Here is a 22,890-nt window from a genome sequence, read left to right as displayed (position 1 = left end):
AGTGACTCTTATTTTGTCATCTATATTTATAACACTTTGCAAGATTCCTCATCTCATAATGCACTTTGCAACATTACTCTCAAAAAGAAAAACAATGTTCAGTGAAAAAGGTAAATGTATTAATTTACAGGCCACATTTATTCATCAGCTCTTATTACACACACTGATATCTGACAATATGACCTGTGCCACAATCATCTCATCAGAAAAATGACAGTATGCATTCAGTAGGTTAAGACAAGACAATGCTTAATCATTACATACACATACAGCGCATCAGGTAAAAAGAAAGCAGTACATGCATGACTAATTCCTCTGAGACAAGTGGGAATAAACAGAGCTGCTGGATTCAGCCCATGGCTTCTTCTCTACATGGAAACGTAAAGGGAATTGCACCGCTTTGGAAAACTACCAGAATTACAGACACTTCAGTGCATAAGGCCAGCAGAGTGGCAGAATGGCTTATCAGAGATCAGACAGGCAATGTTTCATAGTGATATTTTGGCACGACTTCACAGTACCTTACAGTTACTTGCTCACTGGTCAGCTTCACCAGAAACAGAAATTCAGTCTCAAGACTCCACATCAAAAATCCAGTCTTAGTCTAGGCTTCATTCTGGAAAGCTGCCCTAAAATCTTCCAGAATTAATAGTAAATGCTTCCAGGCAGCCTTCAGTTTCACCTGGAGTGTTTATGCTGCAGAAGATTGGCAACAGCACAGGAGCAACACACATACACAGCCTATCGGTAATGCTAGCAGCTACAGTCTGACTGCTGGGTGGGTACGAGGTTGTCAGTCAGTCTGGTTGAAGGTGTTCCTGTGCTTGCAGCAGGGTCAGTCTCAAGGCCGTCAGCCACCTTATCACAGATAATGTCCACCAAGCTCTCAAAGGTCTGCTTGACGTTGATGTTGTCCTTGGCACTTGTCTCAAAGAACTCAAAACCTGGAGAGAGCGGGGTGGAGGGGAGGAGGTTGTTTAAGTGCTCGAAATATCACTGTGAAGAACAACTGGAGATTAGAACTTTTAAAAGGTCATATTTAACTTTTCAGACAAGAATCTGCTGGAGGAGCAGACTTTTTTTCCTGCCATGAATTTAGTCTGCACTCACATGGAAAAGGTTTAGATTGTAGTTTAGCATTCTTTTTCCTTTAGCACAGAAACACATGGACCATAGTTGGGCCCTTCACTGCTGAATTTTGACCCCATTTTCTCTCACTTCAGTGCCCATGTCTCACCCAGCTGCTCAGCCAGCAGTCTTCCACTGTCCACAGAGACGATCCTCTCCTCCTCCATGTCACATTTGTTTCCAACCAGGATCACCTGGGAATTCTCCCAGGAGTAGGTTTTAATCTGGGTCGACCTGAGACAACAAAGGACAAAATGCAGCCAGTTGGTAAACAGACACCACACTGGTTATTAGAGTTACTCTTTATACGTTTTGATATTCCCTTTGGAACAGGCTTTACCAGAGAGAGCTGAAGATATACCACTCACTAGCTACTTGATTAGAATTTCCCAGCATGCACGTGTGATACTTTCTTACTGTAGCCCATCTGTTACAATGAACCCTGTTCCTACTGACCGGATATTAATTGGGCGGTGCACCATTCTTCACACAGCAGTGATGCTGCCATGGTGTCAACATGTCACTGGGTGTTTGCTGGTATGAGCGCATCATGCATTACAACGTTGCTAATGTTTTGACAGGCGTTCCTGTCATTGCTGGGCTGTGATTGGTCCACCACCTAAAACGATCCCAGCAGTGGTCCTGTGGTCAGAAGCAGACCGCAGATGTAGAACCAGAGCACAGCCAACACGGATGGTGCCTGGCAGATAGGCTACAGTGTCTCAAAGTACCCCTACAAAACATTTCCAAAGAATAAAATGTTTCCAATGGGGGGGTATAGTCATGGGTATATCGACATAGTGCAGGAGAACCTGATGGAAAACCCAAGAAAAACAGCCATCCCAAGACGCACATCTCCTGTAGCCTGTGTCTTTGCACTACATCACGCAAACAATGGCTCATGCCCCCCTCTGCTGCTCTCCAAATAGAACGCAGCTCACAGGACTCAACTCCGCCACCTGCATGCCACTGTTGTTAAGGGCTAGTCTCCTGCCAAAACCGTCAAAGGGTGCACAAAACCAGAAGATGCCAGTGCTCCCCACGGGCGTGCGCAAAGGGGAAGACTGGCGATCTGTGCAACGCAGAACCTCAAAGCCACATGTTCAGCTCACCAGTCCTGCACAGCTGCGAAGGACTCCTCATTGGTGATGTCGTACATGAGGATGAAGCCCATGGCGCCTCGGTAATAGGCTGTGGTGATGGTTCTGTAGCGTTCCTGTCCTGCTGTGTCCTGACGGTGGAGGAACATGACCCTCAGTTAAGAACAACTGAACCAGCCCATCGTGGCCAGCCAATCATAGCCTGCAGGTGCCTTATAACAACATACGGCTGTTCAATTATGGATTTCCATATATGTATTTAACTGAGTTCAAATAATCTGTCTAAATCAATAAGGTCAAAGAGCTCAACCCTTGTATTACCAATGCCATGTTGCCCCAGGCCCTGCAAAGGAGGGAACGTGTAGCATGTTTGTTTTGGCTTAGCTACATCATAAAGGTAGGAAGTTGAAAGGGGTTACAGTATAAACCTGAAGGACTGGTTTCCTGGACACAGAGCAAACGAGTCTTAGCCGAAGAGTCCAAGAGGGATGTTTACAGCGGCTTCACCAGTGGATTAGCGATTTCGTGCGGGAAAAAAACAATATGTATCAGACAAATCATACCAGGAGAGATCGATATCCACCTTCCCTTTGGCCAACAGTCGCAGCAGGCCAGATGGATACCTTGGTAACGGTCATGAGAGTGAACATGGGTGAGCCGTTAACAGATCATGTTGATCTAGCACAGAGCAGTCTGGATGCTGTGTGGCTGATGAGGAGACGCTTATCTGCCTCACCACAGCCCTTCACTCCTTCTGCCCCTGCTGTGGCCCTAGGGACCAATGCCTTTGTCTCACTGGTGCTCGTGTTACTCTTGTTGTGCGCGCATATATTATATATATATATATATATATAAATAATATAATCACACACACGTCTCATTGTTTGCCAACTGCTGGTACATTGCACTCATTTTAATCACATCATTGTTTGTAAAACGGTGCACTTTTGGAATAAAGATGAAGAATGGATGGATATGAATATATATATATATGGAAAACTGCTCACCACTTCAATATGTCACAAACTAGGACATATTAATTAACATACGTATTTCCTGTGTGCCATGCCCATTTCGCAGATGTACTTGTAGTTTGGCTACACCGCTTTCGTGTTTTTAGGTGACAGAACAGCAGAAACCTAAGTGGCTTACCCAGATCTGTAGTTTAATACTCTTGTCGTTCTTGTACACGGTTTTGACTCTGAAGTCGATACCCACAGTACTGACGAAGGCCGATGTGAAGGCATCGTCGGCATAGCGGAAAAGAAAAGATGTCTTCCCCACGCTGCTGTTTCCAATGATTAAAAGCTTGAACATGTAGTCGAAGTTCTGATCAGAGCTCTCTTTCTGTTTGCCATCTTGAGCGACAGCCATCTACCCAAAGCCGAGGAAAACGGAAGAAAGTTCAGCGTTGATAAATCATTTGGATTTTCATGAAATACACAGAGACGCTATACGGAGGTCTACGCTGAAATGATGAAGACTATGAGCGCTGACTTCGCTAAGAGCCTGTGTTGAAATGATGAAGACTGCGCGCCTGCCGCGGGCTCAGCACCACAGAGCTGTCCATGTCTCCATCGTGTTTAAAAGGCTCATGCTCTTTCAGCCTTGGCCAAGGATCTTCTCTAGCAGGCACAGGGCTTTGGGAAATCAAATTTATACACATGTTCCACCAAGACTGCCTATGGGCTACACAGCTCTTAAGATCCTGGTTAATGCGCAGTAGTTATATGTAACCGTACATAAATACATTCTACATCCATCGTTTGTGTTTCACTGGGTGTTCTGTCGCCACTTTCTGATAGGAGCAACATGCTTAATTGTTAATAGAATTCAAATTATTATTTAAAAACAACCAAAAAATATATATAGAGACTACAACATTGTAGTGAATACGCATGTTTATATTTCTTTTAAATACTCCGACGCCTCCGTTTCGAAAAAAACACATTTAGCTGTCTTACCTTGCCATATAAATCCATATCTTTGTAGATAGCTTAAAACTGGTCGCTTACTTTGGCAGTTTATGTGGCGAGGTGGAGTCAGCTGGTGGAATTAACGTTAGACGCTGTGATGTCGCTACGCTATGGAAAGCCAAAGTGGACAAAATAGGCCTCAAACGAAACGCGTTTTATTTGTAAAACGGCGGGGCGGCATTTTGGACGCTTTTGAGCCGCAAAATACGGGGTTATTTTTCACTACGCCGTAGAATACGCCGCAAAAAACATCAAAATCACTGTATTTTACACAGTTTATATGTCTGTTGAAAACGCTGTAAAAAGCATTGCTTTAAGTGTTTCAAAACAGCGTTTTTTTATGCCACTTTGGCGTCCCTACAACGCCATTTAAAACGCTGTTTTATAGTAAGATAATTAGTTCCTCCTACTGGTTTTGACAGCCAATAGACTTGAACTTTATTCATCCAATCACTCACGAATGAAATCAGGCCAGACCAGTTCAGTACAGATCTTAATCAGCTGATAAACCAGTGCTCAAGTTCATTAATTTTTGGGATTCACATATGTGTTAATTCATTCAACAATTTATTTATTCATACAGTTAATAGCTAGCTAGAAGTTTAGTAGACCTAGCAGTAGTAACCATGGTTAGGTACTTCAGACATTTCAGTCTCTTCAGCAGGGTGAGTGATCATACAGGTGAGGTCTGTTTTCAAGCACAGCAAGAGTGTCTCTGACATGCAGGTGACTCCACTGTGGTAGGGACTAACCTGACCAAGAACATACACGTGAGCAGCACATAGAATGGGAGACAAGCAGAAAAACAAAATGAGGGCACACCAAACAAACATTCTTTTAAAATATCCAGTATAATGTTTTATACATTTTATATAGAGATTCTCTCAAAAAACATCACAAGGCCTGTGCCAATAATTTAATTTTAGATGATCATTGTCATAGATAATTACAATTAAGATTTTTTTCCTCTTAAAATCTGTATAGTTTTTAAAAGAACAAGGCTATTTTTTACTAGCCATCTTCTAAGATGGAAATACTCAGTAGCTCCCATTCAAAGACAGACACTGCAAATTTCAATAAATAATCAAAAACTCAGAAGCTTTGTGACATAGCAGTTTTTGCAACTTTGAGAGAGGGGGCGTCCCGACTGCCCAGTGCTAGACTTGGAGTAAGGACACAAGGGTACACAACAGGGATACTCCAAGACCAAGAGCGCCGTTATCCATATTCCCAGTTTGACATCCCTCTTGAGTTTGTTGCGATAACTCCTTCCCCTTTCATTCATGTTAATCATAACAAACATCTGAAGTCAGCAATTGCTATAATGACACTACCAAATCGCACCTCTGGTAGCTAGCTAGCCATTAGGTTTGACACAAATGTGCATTTGTTTCTGCAAGATAAACTTGCTTTCAGTTTATCGTGAGAAACAACTCATGATTGGCCAACTATAGCTACCTTTGGGTGAGCTTTGTTTTGCAACCAATTATCAGTTAGTTGTCTCTGGTTAGTATTTTACCAGTTTTAAGATCATTTTTGAACGATTTGTATTTGTTCACTTTAACACTAGGTATCTGAAATTGTACACATAGTACAATGATGATTCGGGATTCAAATTGAAGTAGACACTTGGGACTAGACATCCATTCACATCCAGGTTTATTTGTTCATCATTTAGGTTCCATTTGAGTTCATCTAATACAGAAGAAAATGTAAAAAAAAAAAAAAAAAAAAAAAAAAAAAAAAAAAAAAAAGCCTTTGATTTTTTTGGGTGTATAATGTGTCTATTGATGCTGGAGATTCATTTTCACTCATACTCTGCATTTCCTGATTCACCAGGGTCTTGTGTAATAAATTGAACAGTTTTGAGCATATAAATGAAATTACTAAGTAGCTACACAATGTTTTCCAGTAGGTGTCCTGACTTCTCCGAAGTGTCCAAAAACCTCTCCAATGCAAAGTCATTAATCACTATACATCAAATTTGCATGTTTCGTTTTGCTAAAACATCACAGTAAGTTACTTTAGTAAGTTCTACAACAGATTTAGCTTCATAGCATCATTGTTAACATCATTAGGGGAAAATACTGCAAATTCTGGGGGAAAACTGTAAATGCTGTAATACGGTAAAGAAATAGTACACTTTCTCATTTATGCTTACAATTTGTAGCAGGATTACGAATTTTTCCAGCAGTGAATGGAAACATCCATTGATTTCCTATGCAAACATTGAAGCTAGTCCTTGCTAGCAGCCAAGCTAGTCCATGCTAGCAGCACCCAAACAACTCCACATTAACTTCAGATAAAATAAAACTCTTCCTTTCCATGATGTCCAAAGGTATTGGTGATCAAATCAATCTTATGGTTGTATGAGTTTTGCCAAACAGCGTCAAACCCATGTGCTAGGCTATCCGCTAACAATACTGAAGCACTGACAGTACACAGTGCGCAGACCTTTAAACATTAAAGGGATGACTGACTAAGGCAAGTGAGGGGTATACGTTTTCATCTAAGCCTCCTCTATTTGATGAAACAGCTGCCAATCACGTCACTTGCCCTAGAAACACTTGGAAAGACCTGGAAGTAAATGCTAGTCACCCACCTCTCCCCTTCCCCCTTCACACATAGGTGAGAATTGCTGTCACTCCAAGACAATGGTGCTGCAATGGCCAATAGAAGTCAATCTAAAATAGAAGAGGGGGGTCTAATGCTCTATTCAGGAACACTTTTATGTCAGTAACTTGCATTTAGAGTTAACCAAAGGTTGTGTAGTTTGGGCTTGCTTATGAAGTGAAGTGTGTTTTTATGCAAAGAAGTGAGCATGTGATTAAAGAACTTTACTAACACTCCATATACCATGTAAACATGACACACAGTTGTTTTGATGGTAATTGAATTTTCTATGACAAAATTTTAACTTATCTCATACTAAAAGAATGTTTTAAAAAGCCACTTAAAAGGACAGGCATGTTGTTGTGGAAATTTACCCGAAAATCACAGTGTCTTCAGCATGCGATTTCTGGCAAATGGATGCATATAGACAGCTGAAAATCGGTAAGCAGGTACTTGTATTAGTCCTAAGAAATGTTATGTTGTTAAATATACTGTACTTTAAGAATATTGGATGTTATCAAGTAATTTATTTGAGTATGCCCGTTTGGGCGCGCCGGCTGGCCCGCTATAGGATGTTGGTGCATAGAGGGTTAATGGACTCGGTTAATAATTTGTGATTTAAAATGGCCCTTACCTCTATAATTTTGATTGAATTACATCAGGTCCTGGATTGTCAAGTGCTATCATTGTGTGTCTGTCTACAAGGTAAAATTTAAGTTCTTCCTCCCCATCTTCCAGGTGTATGAAATGTTACTAGCTAACTAACCTAGTTAGCCAATTGCCTATTTAAAGTATTTGCCCATTTAAATTGGCCATTTAAAGTATGATGTCTGAAGTACCTAACCATGGTCACTACTGCTAGGTCTACTAAACTTCTAGCTAGCTAATAATTGTATGAATAAATAAATTGTTGAGTGAATTAACACATATTTGAATCCCAAATATAAACAAACCTGAGCACTGGTTTATCAGCCGATTAAGGTCTGTAGTGAACTGGTCTGGTCTGAGCTTGTTCGTGAGCAATTGGGTGAAGAAAGTTCGTTCAAGTCTATTGGCTGTCAAAACCACTGGGGGAGCTCATTATCTTACTATAAACCAGTAGGCAGAACTCATCTTGTTATAAAACGGTGTTTTAAATGCTGTTGTAGGGACGCCAAAGCGGCATTAACAATGGTGTTTTGAAACACTTAAAGTGGCGCTTTTATGACGTTTTCAACTGACACATAGCATGGCGTAAAATGTTTAATGGTTTTTGTTGGTGTAGTGAAAAATAACGCCGTTTTTTGCGGCGTAAAAGCGTCCAAAACGCCGCTTTACAAATAAAACGTTTCGTTTGAGACGAATTTTGACCACTTCGGCTTTCCATACACCCATTCCGCATCTTTTGTGCAGCGCGAGGATGAGGCGGGCGGTTGTGCGTTGCCTCAGCGCGAGCTCTCGCTGCAGGCGTATTAGTCTGCAAGCTGCTACTTATGTAATCAGTATTAGGCATATAAGCAACGGCTGGAGAACGTAAAACCCAACATTACGCTGTATAAACTGTAGAGTAAACGGTGCCCGTCTGGTGGGATAACTGAAAATAAACCTTCATGAAAGGGAAAGCGTGGAGATACTTGAAAATGCTATTTTAAAGGGTGCAATAATATGCAATTCTTTGCAGCATTTATTTTTTCAAATGTAGTTTAAGGGATTACTTAACTAATTAGTAACCGCGAGTGTCTACATCTGATTCATCGTGTTGGCTGTGATGTGTTGGTATTACTGTTTTCCCGGTCAGACTCGCACACGTAAATAAAAAGTACATTTTACCAGACCTGGACATTGCCGTCTTTATTAATAAAGTATAACCTCTAGAGGCAGCGTAGGTCCGTGTTTAAAGTGCACTTTAATCCTACTCGCTAGAGTCACTACCCTGAATGATTACCAGTATCAATAAATCATTCCCGCAGAGTGCAGGAAGTCCCGCGGGTTACGTGAGGTCATGTGCGTCGTTCCAGTCCACTCATCACGACGCCCGTGGGGAAGCGCGCTGTTGTTAGGTAGGTCATGTGTGAGTTTGCTAAACATTTGTTTTCAAAAGACAGTGTCACGTTCTGTGTCTCACATGCGTCTTTCGTGTATTTTAGGCTGGGCGAACAAGATACGTGTTGCGTTCAGTTCCGTTCAGCAGCAACGGAGGAGCATATGCAGCTGTGCATGCATACACTAATAAACCAGTTTTTTTAAGTTAATGTATAGAATATGTTCCATGGCGTGCTTTCTGTAGCACGTGTCGTGCATGCCTGGTCCAGATTTGGAGTTATTTTGGAGTGTCTGAGTTGTCAACAAACATTTTCTCGAACGTTTGGCGAGAGCATAAGACTGGTTTGCTTCCCCCTGCTGGATTACAATGTACACTACATTATTGCTCTCCCTAATTTCCTCACCAGCCCGAGAACCAACTTTACATTTCCCGTTCCATCTTATATCGTCTTATTTCTTATTTACTTTTTTCTTCATTTTTTTTCACAAGGACATTAAAGTAATGATGTTTTAGACTGTCATTTTAGAGAGCTGAAAAAAAACAATGTCGTTACGGATTAAAATGGTATGTTTTCTTAGGATACCAGCAAGTCTGAATTCACACGGCACGTGTTTAAGCCCTTACCCTTGGTTTGTTTAGTGTGATGATCTGAAGTCAGCGGATGCTTAGGTAAGTTCATGCATTGTGTATGAACTTAATAGTTTACACTTATAAACTACTGAGCCACTGATTAACTACTTGGGTTCATATAATATTATATTTATATATAACTGCTGCGTTATCTGATCACTTCTTTTTCATCATGATGTGGGTTTGAATTGGTTAGTTTTAGGGGTCGATCATGGAGGATTCCGTCGAAATCATCCTTCAGGATGGCAGTTCTAGATTTTCCCATCCTACCCAGGACAAGCCAGTCGTTACGGCTGCCTCGGGGGCTGTTCTCATTGGCTTATACGGGCTTTGGACCGTATTTGCACTCCCTGGGTTCAGAAAAGTGCCAAAAAGTTTAAAGGTATAGGCGTCTAACCTAGTAAACGGCACCTGCAAAACTGTAAGCCTTGAATGCGTCCAGGTCGGATTTCTGTCGTCGCTTGGCGGTTACAGGCACGTTGTTGTCCGTGTCACGCAGGTGCCGTATCTGCCCTCGAGTCGCACGCAGACGCGGAACGTTCTGAAGCTGCTGCGGTCCAGATCAGGCTGTCTGGCAGACCTCGGGTCTGGTGACGGACGACTGGTGAGAGCTAATTCCAGAAGACTCGATGACCATCTCTATCGAAACACTTTTTAAAACTTTTTTAAAGTTTGGATTTTTGCTTTGTTTTTTGTTTTTTTAAGCAGTATAGTCTGTTTGACCTTACTCAACTCAAGACCTTTTTTTGTCTGTTACTAAATCCTGTGATAAAACTTGTTAAAGGTACCTGACACTGAGACCATATAAGATATTAGATTATATTCATGATTAGCATTGTATTTTATAATAACCTGTATGCACAGATCTAATATTTCACCTAATAAGACTCTTTGTCGTTTGGCTAAAAGGAGGATGTTAGAATTGTTAACTGGCCTGCAAGTTATAGTAGTGCTATGACTATAATTTATAGTAAATATCAAATATGAATACAAGAAAAATATCATCCTGGAGGAAGAAAAACAACAATTGTAATAGTGTAAAATGTTAACATAATCAAAATGTATTTATATAGCACTTTGTTGTCACAAAGCAGCTTTACAAATGTCCAAGTCCAAGCCCCCAGTGAGCAAGACAAAGGTGACAGTGACCAGGAAAAACTCCCTAGAGCAGGAGGAAGAAACCTGGAGAGGAACCAAGACTCAAAGAGGGGGCCCATCCTTCTCTGGCTAATAATCCTCTCCTAATAATAATAAAATGAGAACATAAGCCATTAATGTCTAGTCCAGTCTTCTAGAGGGTCTAGTCTTGTCCCGATGGTGTACACATGTCCTAAAGCTATCCTGCAAGAGAACATCCATAAACGGCAACAGAGAAGGACAGTTTGTACAAAACGTTTACAAGTTCCACAAAAGTTTACAGAACCTGGTCAAGTCTTGCATTCCTCTGGTAATGTGATGTACAATGAGCACTTAATGTAGTACTGAGTACAAAGTAGAGACTTTGTGTAAGTAAGTTCTTGCACAGCAGAGCACATGATGAAGCGCTAAGGTACTGGGTTATGGATGAGTCCAGTGCTTTGCCTTTGTGGTGAACATGCATCAAATGAGCAAAGATTAACCGTTCCCACAAACTTTCTTTGTCCAGTGCATGAACAACCATGTGGTTATCTGTTTTTCGGACTGTAAAGTAATGTATTGTACTGAAACCAGTCGTGCAAATGGAAGTTAAAATACTGTTACCAGAGAAACTGTAACTGATATTTAAAAGAGACTCTTTTATTTGGCAAGCTGAAACAAAAATCATGATCTATAAATGAAAACATGCATTTAATCCCATCCAAGGCATAGCACCTGTACATGTAAATACTGTTAGCATTACGTAGCTCTAGTCATTACCATGTGCCACTCCACCCTGAGTGTGATATTTAAACTGGTGATTGGAAGTCCTTCTCATTTTTGTAGTTATTCAACCCAACCAGAAAGAAAACATTTTGTCATCCTATTTCAGCAGATCATTTTACAATCAGGGCATTGGTTTGTATCAACGAGAACAATGCAAGCTTTCAAATGCAAGCTACCACCATATTAAATCAGACTCAGCAAGTTTAATCAGCTCTATAGAAGTCAGTCTCCAGTGTTACTCGGTTTTGTTTTGGGTTTCTTTTTGGGGGTTTTTTTTTTTTTTTGCACATTTGTAAACTATCCATCATGTACATTCATTCTGCTGTTCACAAACCATGTTTGAACTCAGTTGCCCTTTAAAGGTTCTTCATCCTGTCCCCAATTGCAGTAGTAATGTCCTTCTCTCACAGTCGTCCCTACGATGGGCAAGAGATTGTGAGAACACGTTTGGGTTGAAAACGTTGTAAGAATGCAGTGCGATCTACTGGCTTGCCTGAAAATGTCCTGCAGTGTTAACTGTGTTACTGCACACAGTTACTGTGTCAGAGAGAATGCCTGTTCAAACTGAGCGTAGGGAGCTGGCGTGGACCATTTTAACTTTACAACAAAAGAAGCTGTGACAGGAAGTATGGAGTCATTATGTAGTTGAATAAGTACTGTCTTGTTTTACCTCTTAATTTTGTAGAATTTTTAAATCTATTTTTACTTCAGCGATGCCTTTTGCAGAATTGTGGTAAAGGTGTTTATATGTAGGCCAGTGGAGACATTTCTTTGCTCTCACTGAATGTTTTACGTAGGTCTTCGCTGCATCCTCATTGGGCTTCCAGTGTACTGGCTTTGAAATAAACTCCATCCTCATAGGCTATGCCAGAGTCAGAGCTCTATGGATGGGAGTTCCAACCTCTACAGCAAGATTTGTGAACAAGGACTTCTGGAAGGTACCTTAGAAATATTACTCTTTTTTACATTTATTTCTTTTAGTTTAAAGAATCCTTTGTAATATACGATACAGTCTGTTAGTAATTGGTAGTGACATTTATTCTGTTGTTATGGGTCTTTGCTCTAACAGAGCTGGATTTGAAATATTAACTCAAGTTATAGGGCGCAATGTCAGCTTCATTTCAAATGGATTTGCATAGTTTGATTCATAATGAATACACCATAAGTCTATTTTCTACAGTCCCACCAATATTAAAAACCCGAGCTATTTCCACTGGCTGCTATCCACCCTGAACACAGAGGAGACGCTAAGCTTGGGACAGTGACTAGTCCTTTTCTGTGCACTTTCTTCGTTCACTTATTGATCACTTATTGTGGTGCAGGCTGTGTGTTGTCACCAGTCCATAAGACTGCCCCAGAGCATGCAGTGTTTCCAGAGAACTGTTGGATGTCCTTTCTGTGCTTTTGAGGCTTACTAGAGGTTTGTATGTTGTGATGAATTGTTTGAAGTCGGGCAATGTGTTCTTCTCTTTATAATGCCCTTTGACACATTTATGCTTAAGTTCACAATAGCGGACTTGAATTATTCCGTAGTTTTCCTTAATTATTAAATGTATTAATTTATCCCCTACTGTGGTCTTCTGATGTCTGTCGGCTTGCTATTGCTGAACCTCCAGTGCGTCATTGCTTCTTAACAATGCACCAGACAGCTTATTCTGACACACATTTAATGGGTTTTTTTTTTGCATGTACTTTACTCTCTCTTGTGTTGTGAGACAACAGCCAATGCCACATCTAGGATCAACTCTAGACCATTGGTTGATTCTCCTGAGTGGGAACTAGGGATGGACATAACCTGGAGCAGGTCAAAAAACCACAGAGTAGCTAACTGTACAGTTTTTATGGTCCTTTGAAATGGGGCACTATATCATTTGATTCCTTTGTGGTTCCAAAAAATATAAGTGTAAATAATCCTCAAATCGAAGCTGACATTCTGCATTCAAATCTTCATATAGCTGTTGTATTAATTAAACTCAACCGAGCTTGAAAGCAGGGCCCAAACCCTAGACGTAATTTATCTTTTACACGTTATTATTTACAGACCAATTTGTCTGGATACAAGAATGTGACAGTTTTCTTGGCACCTGGCGTGGTATGTAGAAGATGCATTGGATTCTCACTTTTCAATTAAATTTGAAATGACAAAGCTATCAGCCAGTCTTTAAGATACACATCAGCAGTGGTATCTGGGCGATCAGTCACAGCAGATCACGTGTGCGGAGGGTTTGATGTATTTAAAGTGTCGCTGGTTCTGATCCAGATGGAGGTGCTGGCCAGGAAGCTGATGGAGGAGCTGGCAGATGATTCCCGTGTGATCGCCTGCCGCTTCCCCTTCCCTGATTGGCCCGTGGCCGCGTCAGAAGGGCACGGGTTGGACCGGGCTTGGGCCTACGACATGGCCACGGTCCGCAGGCTGGCGAGACAACCACCAATCGCCTGTTGAGGCTCTTGCGGTGTTTTCTCCCTGCCAGATGTATGTTTATAAATTCACAGGGACTATAATGGTTCGCCTTGTGTGCTTAGGCTGTGTCAGTGTGAAAGCCAATGCTACTTTTACTATTATGTAAAATGCACTGGACCCATGCAACACCCTCAACCTGTAATGAGTGATAATTGTAAATCTAACTGTGAAATTGTGAGCCAACGTGTGAAATAAAAAGCCATATATTTTCTGGGTGGAGTGACGCTGACACCCCAGCTCGCGCGTTCCCTGCCCTCTCTGTATATAACTTCATTCTAGAAATCTGTACAGATGAAACTAATATTTATTGCTTTTCAGTCAAAAGTGCAAGGCACACTGACGTAGTACAAAACGTTTGGAGTGAGCGGTTCAGCTTGCTCCCAAAAAGCGGCTCGTTGCGGCTGTGCTGCTTTCCGAGCGGTGCCGAGAAGTGCGCGTGCTTCACCGCGCGGTGGCGCTCTGCCGCTGGCGCTCGCTCACCACGCTTCAAAGTCGACCTTTATTGTTGCTGCCGTTTTAAAAATGTAACATTTCCGATTAAAATTCAAACTCATGATTCAAAAACTCAAGTACGACCTAACGACCTACCTAACAACGTGCGGTGGAGCGCGCAGCCCACCTGCTGAGGTCTTCCCCTTCACGCGATGACGCACCGAGTCTAGACGGAGGGGCGGACGATATAAAGACCGGGCGGCAGCGCGAGAGCCGGCCACGAGCCATGGAGACCCCGAGGAGTATTTCTCACGAGCCGCCGACGAGTAACGACAGGATGTGCGAGCAGAATAAAACCGGTGAGCAGCGGTGGAGAAAAGAAGATCAGAATCCCAATACCGCGGACTTCTCAAGAATTATCACAGATCCGGCCACGGGAAAATGTTACTGCCGCGGGAAAGTTCTCGGAAAGGTGGGAGATTCGCGCGTCTCTGCCTCTGGCGGTTTTGATAGGCGTGCGGATGTTAAAACAGCTTAATTTCACGCGTGTGGTGTTGTTTTGTGCATTGTTCCGAATGACCATGTCCTCGTCTGTGCTGTGTGTGCCACAGGGTGGGTTCGCCAAGTGTTACGAACTGACTGACCTGTCTGCAGGCAAAGTGTACGCGGCGAAAATCATCCCGCACGCGCGCGTGTCCAAGCCGCACCAACGGGAGAAGGTGAGCGGGTCGCCGGTGAGCGGATGGGAGCGCGTTTCATGTCCCCGCGCTTCTCTGAACTAACGCACCGTACTCTTTCGCAGATTAACAGAGAGATCGAATTGCACAGAGCGCTGAATCATAAGCACGTCGTGCATTTCTACCATCATTTTGAGGACAAAGATAACATTTATATTCTACTGGAGTACTGCAGCAGACGAGTGAGTCATACCCGTAACACTGGTTTTAAGATTAGACTTGTATTAACTGTGTAATCTGTTTAAAGTTACAATAATGTGAAGTTTAAAATACGCTTATTTAAGTGCAAGGAGATTGTATTCAGTGGGAATGATGGCTGTACTGGTATGTGGTTGTTTTTTTTCTAATGCTTCCTGACAATGCTTGTTTTGTTCAGTCCCTGGCTCACATACTGAAGTCACGGAAAGTGCTGACAGAACCCGAGGTGAGGTATTACCTCAAGCAGACTGTATCTGCTCTGAAATACCTCCATGACCAAGAGATCCTCCATCGAGACCTCAAGCTGGGTATGCAGCACTACCTCCTAACCCACGTTTCACGCATTGGCATCTGTTCATCTCAAGTCTCGCTGAAGTCGAGGACCATTTTTCCTTTTGTTTTCACAGGGAACCTGTTTGTGAGTGACTCGATGGAACTGAAGGTCGGAGATTTCGGGCTGGCTGCCAAGATGGAGCCAGTGAGCAACAGGCGCAAGACGATCTGTGGCACGCCTAATTACCTCTCCCCAGAAGTGCTCAACAAACAGGGCCACGGCTGGGAGTCCGACGTCTGGGCTCTGGGCTGCGTCATGTGAGTGCTGCTGAGCTCCTCCCCCTCCTCGTCCACCACCAACTGTCCACCAATCAGCCAAGGGGGCATAAAGAGCCAGTGGTGACCTGCGCGTGTGCCATTGCACTGCCGCACTTCACCACTAGTGCACTTCGGGGCTAAATAGTGAAACAGTTTTTGGTGGGTGATGTGAATATGGACCAAAAACTGGGTCAAATGTGTTTGAGCTTAGAAGAATGTGAGAGAAACGTTCTGTAAACGCAGCTGCAGTCCGATTACTTGGCTAGGAGCCGTGAGGAGAGGACTTAACCCCTGTGTTCTTCTGTCTCCACTGTTTTGCAGGTACACTATGCTCCTTGGCAAGCCTCCGTTCGAGACCAATAACCTGAAGGAGACGTATCGGTGTATCAGAGAGGCTCGTTACGCCCTGCCTGCCACCATATCGCTCCCTGCTCGCCAGCTCATTGTCAACATGCTCGCCCGCAGCCCGTCCGAGCGGCCGCGGCTGGACGACATCTCGCGGCACGACTTCCTCACGCAGGTCGGTTTGGGCCGCAGGCCCGTGTCCCGTGGTTCGTCCATGGCTGCGTGGGTTCGCCAGCGTTCCTGAACGGGTCGATTTTCCGCCCCACAGGGCTTCGTGCCGGAGACTCTCCCTGCCAGCTGCTGCCTCTCCGCCCCAGATTTCCACATCTCCAGCCCTGCCAAGAGCTTCTTCCGGAAGGCAGCAGCTGCCCTCTTTGGAGGGAAGAGAGACAAAGCCAAATACTACGAGAACCTCAGTAAGTCCCGCTCATAACCTGAGAGCTGACAAAGGCCTTATCAAAATAATTAAGTCAGTAAGTTGCTAAGTGGCTCAGCGAAGGTCAGTTAAGACAAGCCATCTTAATTTTTTTTTTCCTGTAATAGATAAGATAGCCAAAGAAGAAGAGGACATCTACAAGCTCCGTCATGACCTCAGAATGACCACGATTAACCAGCAGCTTCTCAGCCAGCCAGCAGTGGTACGGCACCGGTCTCTAGCTGCTTGAACTGAAGGACACTGTGTATTGGATGAGAGCGGATGTGAGAGAGAATTGTAATCCACGCACGCTCCCCCCCAATCCCCCTCTTCCGTTGCCTTTTTAGGAAGAAGGCACTCCGTCACTGCCGGCTGGAAAGCCAGTTTCCCAGGCAACCGACGGGCACCCTCAGGCACGAGACCCCATCCGTATGATCGTCAGAGGCAGCCTGGGGAGCTGCAGTAGCAGCAGCGAATGTAAGTGTAAGTGTAAGTGTAAGTGTAAGTGTAAGTGTAAGTGTAAGTGTAAGTGTAAGTGTGTGTGTGTGTGTGTGTGTGTGTGTGTGTGTGTGTGTGTCTATTTCTCAGTCAGTCAATGTTATCTTCACATCTCGTAGCAGTTCATTAGCAGCTCCGAGTGCTCATCGTGTTGGTGTGTGGTTCGCAGGTCTGGAGGACAGCACCACAGGCTCTGTGGCGGAAGCCGTAGCTAGTGTCCTGCGCGGTTGCCTTGAACACATGCCTGCAGGTGCCTACTCGCCCCTCCGAGCACTTCACGTTGGCGCATACACCATATCTACACACCAAACCCATTCATTAGCTAGCCCTAACCCACCGTGCGATTAACGATCTTCACGTCCCCGCAGCCGAGAAGCTCCCCCAGGCTAGCGGATACGGCAGCCTTCGCTGGGTGACGAAGTGGGTGGACTACTCCAACAAATATGGCTTTGGCTATCAGCTGTCGGACAACACTGTGGGCGTGCTCTTCAACAGCGGAACACACATGAGTCTCCTAGCTGACAAAACGTAGGTGCTGGGACTCGTTTAGCTGCCAACTCAAACTAATTGATGAGCACTGTTGTCAAGTGCTGACTCTTATCTGCGACTGTCACGCAACACGTCACGCAACATGTGACCGTTATACAACGCGCATATTTAACAGATTTTTTCTATGCATGCTCAATTATTTTCATGAGTAAAACATGCTGTAACCTTAAGAATGTCCTATCAAGATTGCTTTAATTTTATGACGTACATATAAATACAGAATACTCCAAATGCATAAAAAAATTACTACAAAGCTGACAGATGGACAGTGACTCTTGCCTTGTCCTGCAAGTCAGTTTGTACTATCAGCTACAATCAGACAATTCTGCAGGAAAGAAGAGTTGTTTCTATGTGGTTTTGAAATATGTGTTTTCTCTCTCTCTCTCTCTCGGGCAGGACTGTGTTGCAGCATGCAGAGATGGGCCAGTGTGCAGTGATGTACACGACGGACGTACCTGAGAACTGTGTGGGTCAGGTCACCATTCTCAAGTACTTCACCCACTATATGGAGGAGAACCTGATGGATGTGAGTACCCCCCCGCCCCCAGCTCCTGCAGTTAAATTGTAAACCTACAGCCTATGTGAATGGTTATTGCATTTTTTTTTTCTTTTAACATTGAAACATGAAATAGGAAATTTTAACACTGAGACATGGGACTACGTTACTGGTTTACCTATGCCCTAGTTTGAAAAGCTCTCGTTGAACTCTAGTTGAAGAAAATACAGTATGCAGAATAAGAGAACTGGCCAAAATCTTAGCCATAGTAAGATATCACTTTAAAGGGGCAGTCAGGATGGCTGTGGTGTTCATGTTTCCCGCTCTTTCTCTAGGGTGGCGATATGGCGATGGACACGGATGCTGAAAAGCCCCGTCTCTACCTGCTGCAGTGGCTGAAGTCGGACCGGGCGTTGATGATGCTCTTCAACGACGGCACGTTCCAGGTATGCAAAGCACCATCCCAGCGCTATTCTTGAGTCTAGAAGTATTCTAATCTAGAATGCCTGTGCTGGAGTAGGTTGGGTCTGCGAATTCAATGCAATTTGCAGAAACTTTCCTTCAAGCCCCTTTTTGTTACGTCTGAAACACTGCATTCTTATAGGATCAGCTGCGTAATGAACAGTGTGAAATTTAAAACTTCTCCTACCTTGTATTTTTCAATCGGGGCTTTGAAGTTTATCCGTTGGGTGCATTTCTGGTTCGAGTGCATGTGTATAAACAGGAGCATAGGAGACTCGCCCCCAGAGAAACCATGCACTGCACCCATCTCTCTGAACAGGTCAACTTCTACCACGATCACACCAAACTCGTCCTGTGCACGCAGCAGGACGACTACCTGCTGACATACATCAATGAGGAGCGCACGTCTGCCACCTTCAAACTGAGCGCGCTCATGAGCGCAGGCTGCAGCCCGGACCTGCGCAGCCGTATGGACTACGCCCTGAACGTACTTCAGCAGAGAGGCAGTCGAGTGTCCGTGTGAGCGCGCGGGAGAGGAAAGGAAAGAGCTGTGGGCTGCACGTTCTCTAAAGCACAGAATCAACCCTGAGCTGTTAACCGATGGACCTGCACAAAGAACTGAAATGCATTTAATTGGGAGAAAGTGAGCACTGATCAGTTGGAGGTTTCAGTATGACAGCGGATCAGGGTGGTGGAGGGGAAGAGTGGAGGAATGATGTAGCACTATGTTTTAAAAACAAGGGGAGAGAGACCCAGAGCGAGTGAACGAGAGAAAGCGAGACCTAAAGCAAAAAACTAACAGTGGCTACTGCTAATAGTTTGATACGCACATGTGAGAAAAAGAGACTACATACTTTATTGTTCCTGAAAGAGCTTTATATTCATTGAATGTTAGCATATATTTATTATGTATATAGTTCTTTATTTATTTAAATAACTAAAAACTTTTATTCTAACGAGCGGTCTCCTCTGTGGTTTTCATTTAAACTGTTGCCCTGTCTTAAACTTTTCACGGAGGACTGTGGTCACAAGTGGTTGATCAGGCCAAAAGTCCCAATGGTTTCAGTCTCTACAGTGGCTCATACACACATCCACAATACATGTAACAGAATAGGAGTGAATTATAGAAGCACTACTGCACTTTAGCCCTCTAGAGTCTGAAAGCAAATGACTCTAAAAGTCAAAACATGCCTGTCCACTGAATCAGATCAGTGATCAGAGAGGATCAAACAATGTCTGGTCCACAAGCTTACTTTAATTTTACACAGAAGATCAGAAGAGTTAATAAGGTGCACCAGTTGCTACAACTACATTTAAAACCTGAATATGCAGGAGGCTTTGGGTTTTCTTCATGGCCCAGATGAGCTTGACACAAGCTAGCCTGCTCACATATTCACTCATGATGGCATTCATCCAATAAGGAAATATTGTTGAATTTATTTGGAAGAATGTTTCAACTGTGATTAAAACTGATGTAATGTCCATCTTTCTATGGCAAGAACACACTGAATTTTTGAAATTCAAGACTGCAGAACCTGGGGTTAGTATCTTAACTGAATGAAGATTATGTTCATATAAAGGAAAATGTGTTTTCATAAGCCAATAATGTGCAAGACACTGTTACATGGATTGATTTTGTGTGTTTTTAGAATATTGTAATGCCTCAGCTACCCACCATCTCTCCCTGAAAACACTGAACTGTAATCACTACTGAAGGGCCTCACACAGCCTGCACTACTGAACAGTAATCACTACTGAAGGGCCTACTGGTGCTGTGTTCTTGCATATTTTGGAACGCCAGTGCACCTGTGTTCCATCAGCCTTATATTCTGTGGGGCAGTTTTCATCATACCAAAGCAAATTCCTGAACCTGACAATTACTGGCAAATAAAATTCATTCAAATCAAAACTAATTATTGATGTATTCATCAAGACTTCATCTATGTTGACAATTGCTTACATTCTGATATTAAATTATGTGAATACATTGCTTATAAATATCAAAATATAAAAATAATGTTTAGCTAATTATTAAAGGGACAAAAAAAAAAAACAATATGTGTGGGATTTTTGAATACCACCTTAAAATCATAGGAAGCCTGAGTACTCAAGCTCGGATGAGCCCAGGAGCAATGACAAAGGCGAATTTCTGATACAAGACATCCTCGTATTCTAATAGTATATGCAAGTAGGAGAATGAGTAAGAACCCCAACTAATCTCCTAAGGCAAGAAAGATCTACCGAGACAAGCAACTTTCCCACAGACTTCAAACCAGCCCCATCAACCCCGAAGCCAAACTCACTGACTCACTTTGCATCACCTGCCGTAAACATCCCAGTGGATTGTGCTTCCATACCTCCTAAAGTTCCATCCTTCATCCCACATACAGACATGTAGAAATGGCTGTGATATTTCTCACGGCCATGTCTTGCCTGCTTGCCTGTACTCTTTCTGACTGGGATTCCTCAGTTCCTCTGAACACCTCCTGCAGCTGTTTGCACACCTGCGATTTTCATTCCTGACTTCAAAGGGACGAGGCTGACGGAAGCTCGAAAATCCTACACACCTTTGGCAGGGATGGCTCCAGGAGATGTGGAAAGGTTCTTTTTTTTCAACTTCTCCAAAGCCTGCCAACCGCACAGCTGTGTGCGTGTGGGTGTGTGTGCGCGCGGATTAGCTGGAGCTATGGAAACGGAAGTCGTTCAGCACGTGATGTGTAGCTGTGTGGGCTTCAGTATCCTCATCACCAAGGCAGGCTTTTCATTAGGCGCACAAGAGGTCACGTTCTTTCTATATTCAAACACGAGCCAGCTCGTCAGTTCTCATTTTACATATTCACACTAAAATGAATCCCTGCTTACGACTGAGGTACCGCAAGGCACAGATTAATTGCTTTTTCTTCATTTTATTATTATTTATTTATATTTCTCTTAAAATTGCTTCTATCTCTGTGGCCGCTGTTGGCCAGAGGAGGATGGGCCCCTCTTTGAGTCTTGGTTCCTCGTGCTCTAGGGAGTTTGTCCATGCCGCTGCCCTTGTCTTGCTTACTGGGGGCTTGTAAAGAGATATATAAATAAATTTGATTTAATTTGAGTTGATTACTTTTAAAGAAACCTGTTAGAAACCATTCAGTTAAACCTAAATAAGATTGTTTTGTTAAGCACCCTGAACCAGGCTGACCATAGAAAAAGGCTGAGCACATGGTGGTTCAATGGTTTAACTAGCTGTAAGTCTGGATAAACACCTGATATATTAGAAATAATAAAAACAGCAAGAAAAAACATTAAAAGCACAAAAACTATACAATACGTTCAATCCACAACCTGGTTTCAAGCATTAATTAACTGAAAATATGTTTAGAGCTCGATGGGACTGGTTTGTGAAAGGAATTAAATAATTTGTCAGAAGTACCACAAAGCCTCTTTTAAGTTCCTGAGGTACATAAGTATTTCCCAGGGTGAAGTTAGGCTTGTCTTACAAGACCGAGTAGCTTATATGGTTCAGTAAGCAACAGCACTGGTTGTATCTGTCCATGCTTACACCCTGCCTACACCGGCCATGGGTCGAAGCCAGAACGCAGGATATTTTCTGCTGCTGTTGTTGACATCCCCAAACTACGTAAGTCCATATGGAGGAGACTCCACTGGCTATGAATAACAATGTTTCTAAGCTCTGAAAATGCCAGGACTGCCCACACACACACACACATACACAGCGCCTCCTGCAGAAGACAACACACAGAGCTCAGGAGCTGACGTCAACAGCAGCGGTTTCCTGAGAGACTCAGAGAAGTGTTCCACCTTCGCAGCTTTTTACACACACGCAGCATAATTGTCTTATGTTAAGCTCTCAGTTCCTCAGTTACTGCAGCATATAGCAAATGAGACTAAAAACGGTAACATGTTCCACCATTCTGTTATTCTGCATGCTTATGTGTGTTCATTTGCTGAAAGTCCATGAACTGAAGAATTACCAGACCCTGAAGGCTTCAGCCAATGTTGATCTCAAAGTTTTTATGGAAAAAAACACACAAACATGGTATTTTATGAATGGTAATCTCCTCATTCCCTTCTATAGATTTTCTACTTATAGAAGCACTGCTTTCATTATCCATAATGTCTTCTGTATATGTACAAATGGATACTCCTTTCTTGTTGTGGTTTAGTAAAGGTCCTGCTTGCCTATAAACACATGTTTTTTTTGAGAATGCTTTTATTAATGTGCTTTAAATGTCTGGCCCTCTGGGTTTTGAAATGAACTTTACTACTGCTGCATCTAACCCATGTTTCCCTAGGCCATAACAGAACCTCCTGACCTGCTCTAATTTATAGTA

At 43.1% G+C, this 22,890-nt stretch overlaps 3 protein-coding genes across 4 annotated transcripts; 2 read left to right on the top strand and 1 right to left on the bottom strand.

Annotated features, from left to right (window-relative positions):
* Window positions 1-115: 115 nt before the first annotated feature.
* On the bottom strand, window positions 116-4,302 carry rab3c (RAB3C, member RAS oncogene family). Its single transcript, XM_027014365.3, has 5 exons — window positions 4,193-4,302; window positions 3,381-3,602; window positions 2,241-2,359; window positions 1,238-1,362; window positions 116-944 (listed from the first exon to the last, which is right to left on the bottom strand). Exons 1-5 carry the CDS (start codon window positions 4,208-4,210, stop codon window positions 754-756), a joined length of 675 nt encoding a protein of 224 aa, XP_026870166.2. The 5' UTR covers window positions 4,211-4,302; the 3' UTR covers window positions 116-753.
* Window positions 4,303-8,724: 4,422 nt separating this feature from the next.
* si:dkey-190g11.3 (ATP synthase subunit C lysine N-methyltransferase) lies at window positions 8,725-14,069 on the top strand. The gene is made up of 7 exons (XM_027014384.3): window positions 8,725-8,856; window positions 9,419-9,509; window positions 9,667-9,852; window positions 9,970-10,074; window positions 12,170-12,310; window positions 13,414-13,464; window positions 13,633-14,069. Exons 3-7 carry the CDS (start codon window positions 9,682-9,684, stop codon window positions 13,813-13,815), a joined length of 651 nt encoding a protein of 216 aa, XP_026870185.2. The 5' UTR covers window positions 8,725-8,856; window positions 9,419-9,509; window positions 9,667-9,681; the 3' UTR covers window positions 13,816-14,069.
* Window positions 14,070-14,290: 221 nt separating this feature from the next.
* plk2b (polo-like kinase 2b (Drosophila)) lies at window positions 14,291-19,512 on the top strand. Of its 2 annotated transcripts, none has more exons than XM_081707782.1 (14): window positions 14,291-14,737; window positions 14,877-14,984; window positions 15,068-15,184; window positions 15,379-15,508; window positions 15,608-15,791; window positions 16,113-16,311; window positions 16,405-16,552; window positions 16,680-16,774; window positions 16,899-17,034; window positions 17,219-17,299; window positions 17,418-17,577; window positions 17,995-18,124; window positions 18,430-18,540; window positions 18,876-19,512. In XM_081707782.1, exons 1-14 carry the CDS (start codon window positions 14,552-14,554, stop codon window positions 19,077-19,079), a joined length of 1,989 nt encoding a protein of 662 aa, XP_081563908.1. In that variant the 5' UTR covers window positions 14,291-14,551; the 3' UTR covers window positions 19,080-19,512. The 2 variants fall into 2 exon arrangements, with proteins under 2 accessions (XP_081563908.1, XP_026870187.2); XM_027014386.3 differs by having other exon boundaries at window positions 14,295-14,737; window positions 16,899-17,028.
* Window positions 19,513-22,890: the final 3,378 nt, after the last annotated feature.

Source organism: Electrophorus electricus, chromosome 25 (assembly GCF_041902795.1).
Source record: "Electrophorus electricus isolate QZ-2024a chromosome 25, ASM4190279v1, whole genome shotgun sequence".
Lineage (NCBI taxonomy): Eukaryota > Metazoa > Chordata > Actinopteri > Gymnotiformes > Gymnotidae > Electrophorus > Electrophorus electricus.
The sequence above is the reverse complement of the archived record's forward strand: the minus strand, read 5'-3'. Positions and strand labels throughout refer to the sequence as shown.

Coding starts and splice junctions, on each gene's coding strand:
- si:dkey-190g11.3 (XM_027014384.3), top strand. CDS start 9,682: ATGGAGGATTCCGTCGAAATCATCCTTCAGGATGGCAGTTCTAGATTT. Junction 9,853..9,969: donor AAGTGCCAAAAAGTTTAAAG/GTATAGGCGTCT, acceptor CGTGTCACGCAG/GTGCCGTATCTGCCCTCGAG. Junction 10,075..12,169: donor GGTCTGGTGACGGACGACTG/GTGAGAGCTAAT, acceptor TGTTTTACGTAG/GTCTTCGCTGCATCCTCATT.
- plk2b (XM_081707782.1), top strand. CDS start 14,552: ATGGAGACCCCGAGGAGTATTTCTCACGAGCCGCCGACGAGTAACGAC. Junction 15,509..15,607: donor CCATCGAGACCTCAAGCTGG/GTATGCAGCACT, acceptor TTGTTTTCACAG/GGAACCTGTTTGTGAGTGAC. Junction 18,541..18,875: donor TCAACGACGGCACGTTCCAG/GTATGCAAAGCA, acceptor CTCTCTGAACAG/GTCAACTTCTACCACGATCA.
- rab3c (XM_027014365.3), bottom strand. Junction 1,363..2,240: donor TTCGCAGCTGTGCAGGACTG/GTGAGCTGAACA, acceptor TTGTTGTCTCAG/GTCGACCCAGATTAAAACCT. Junction 945..1,237: donor ACTGCTGGCTGAGCAGCTGG/GTGAGACATGGG, acceptor CGCTCTCTCCAG/GTTTTGAGTTCTTTGAGACA.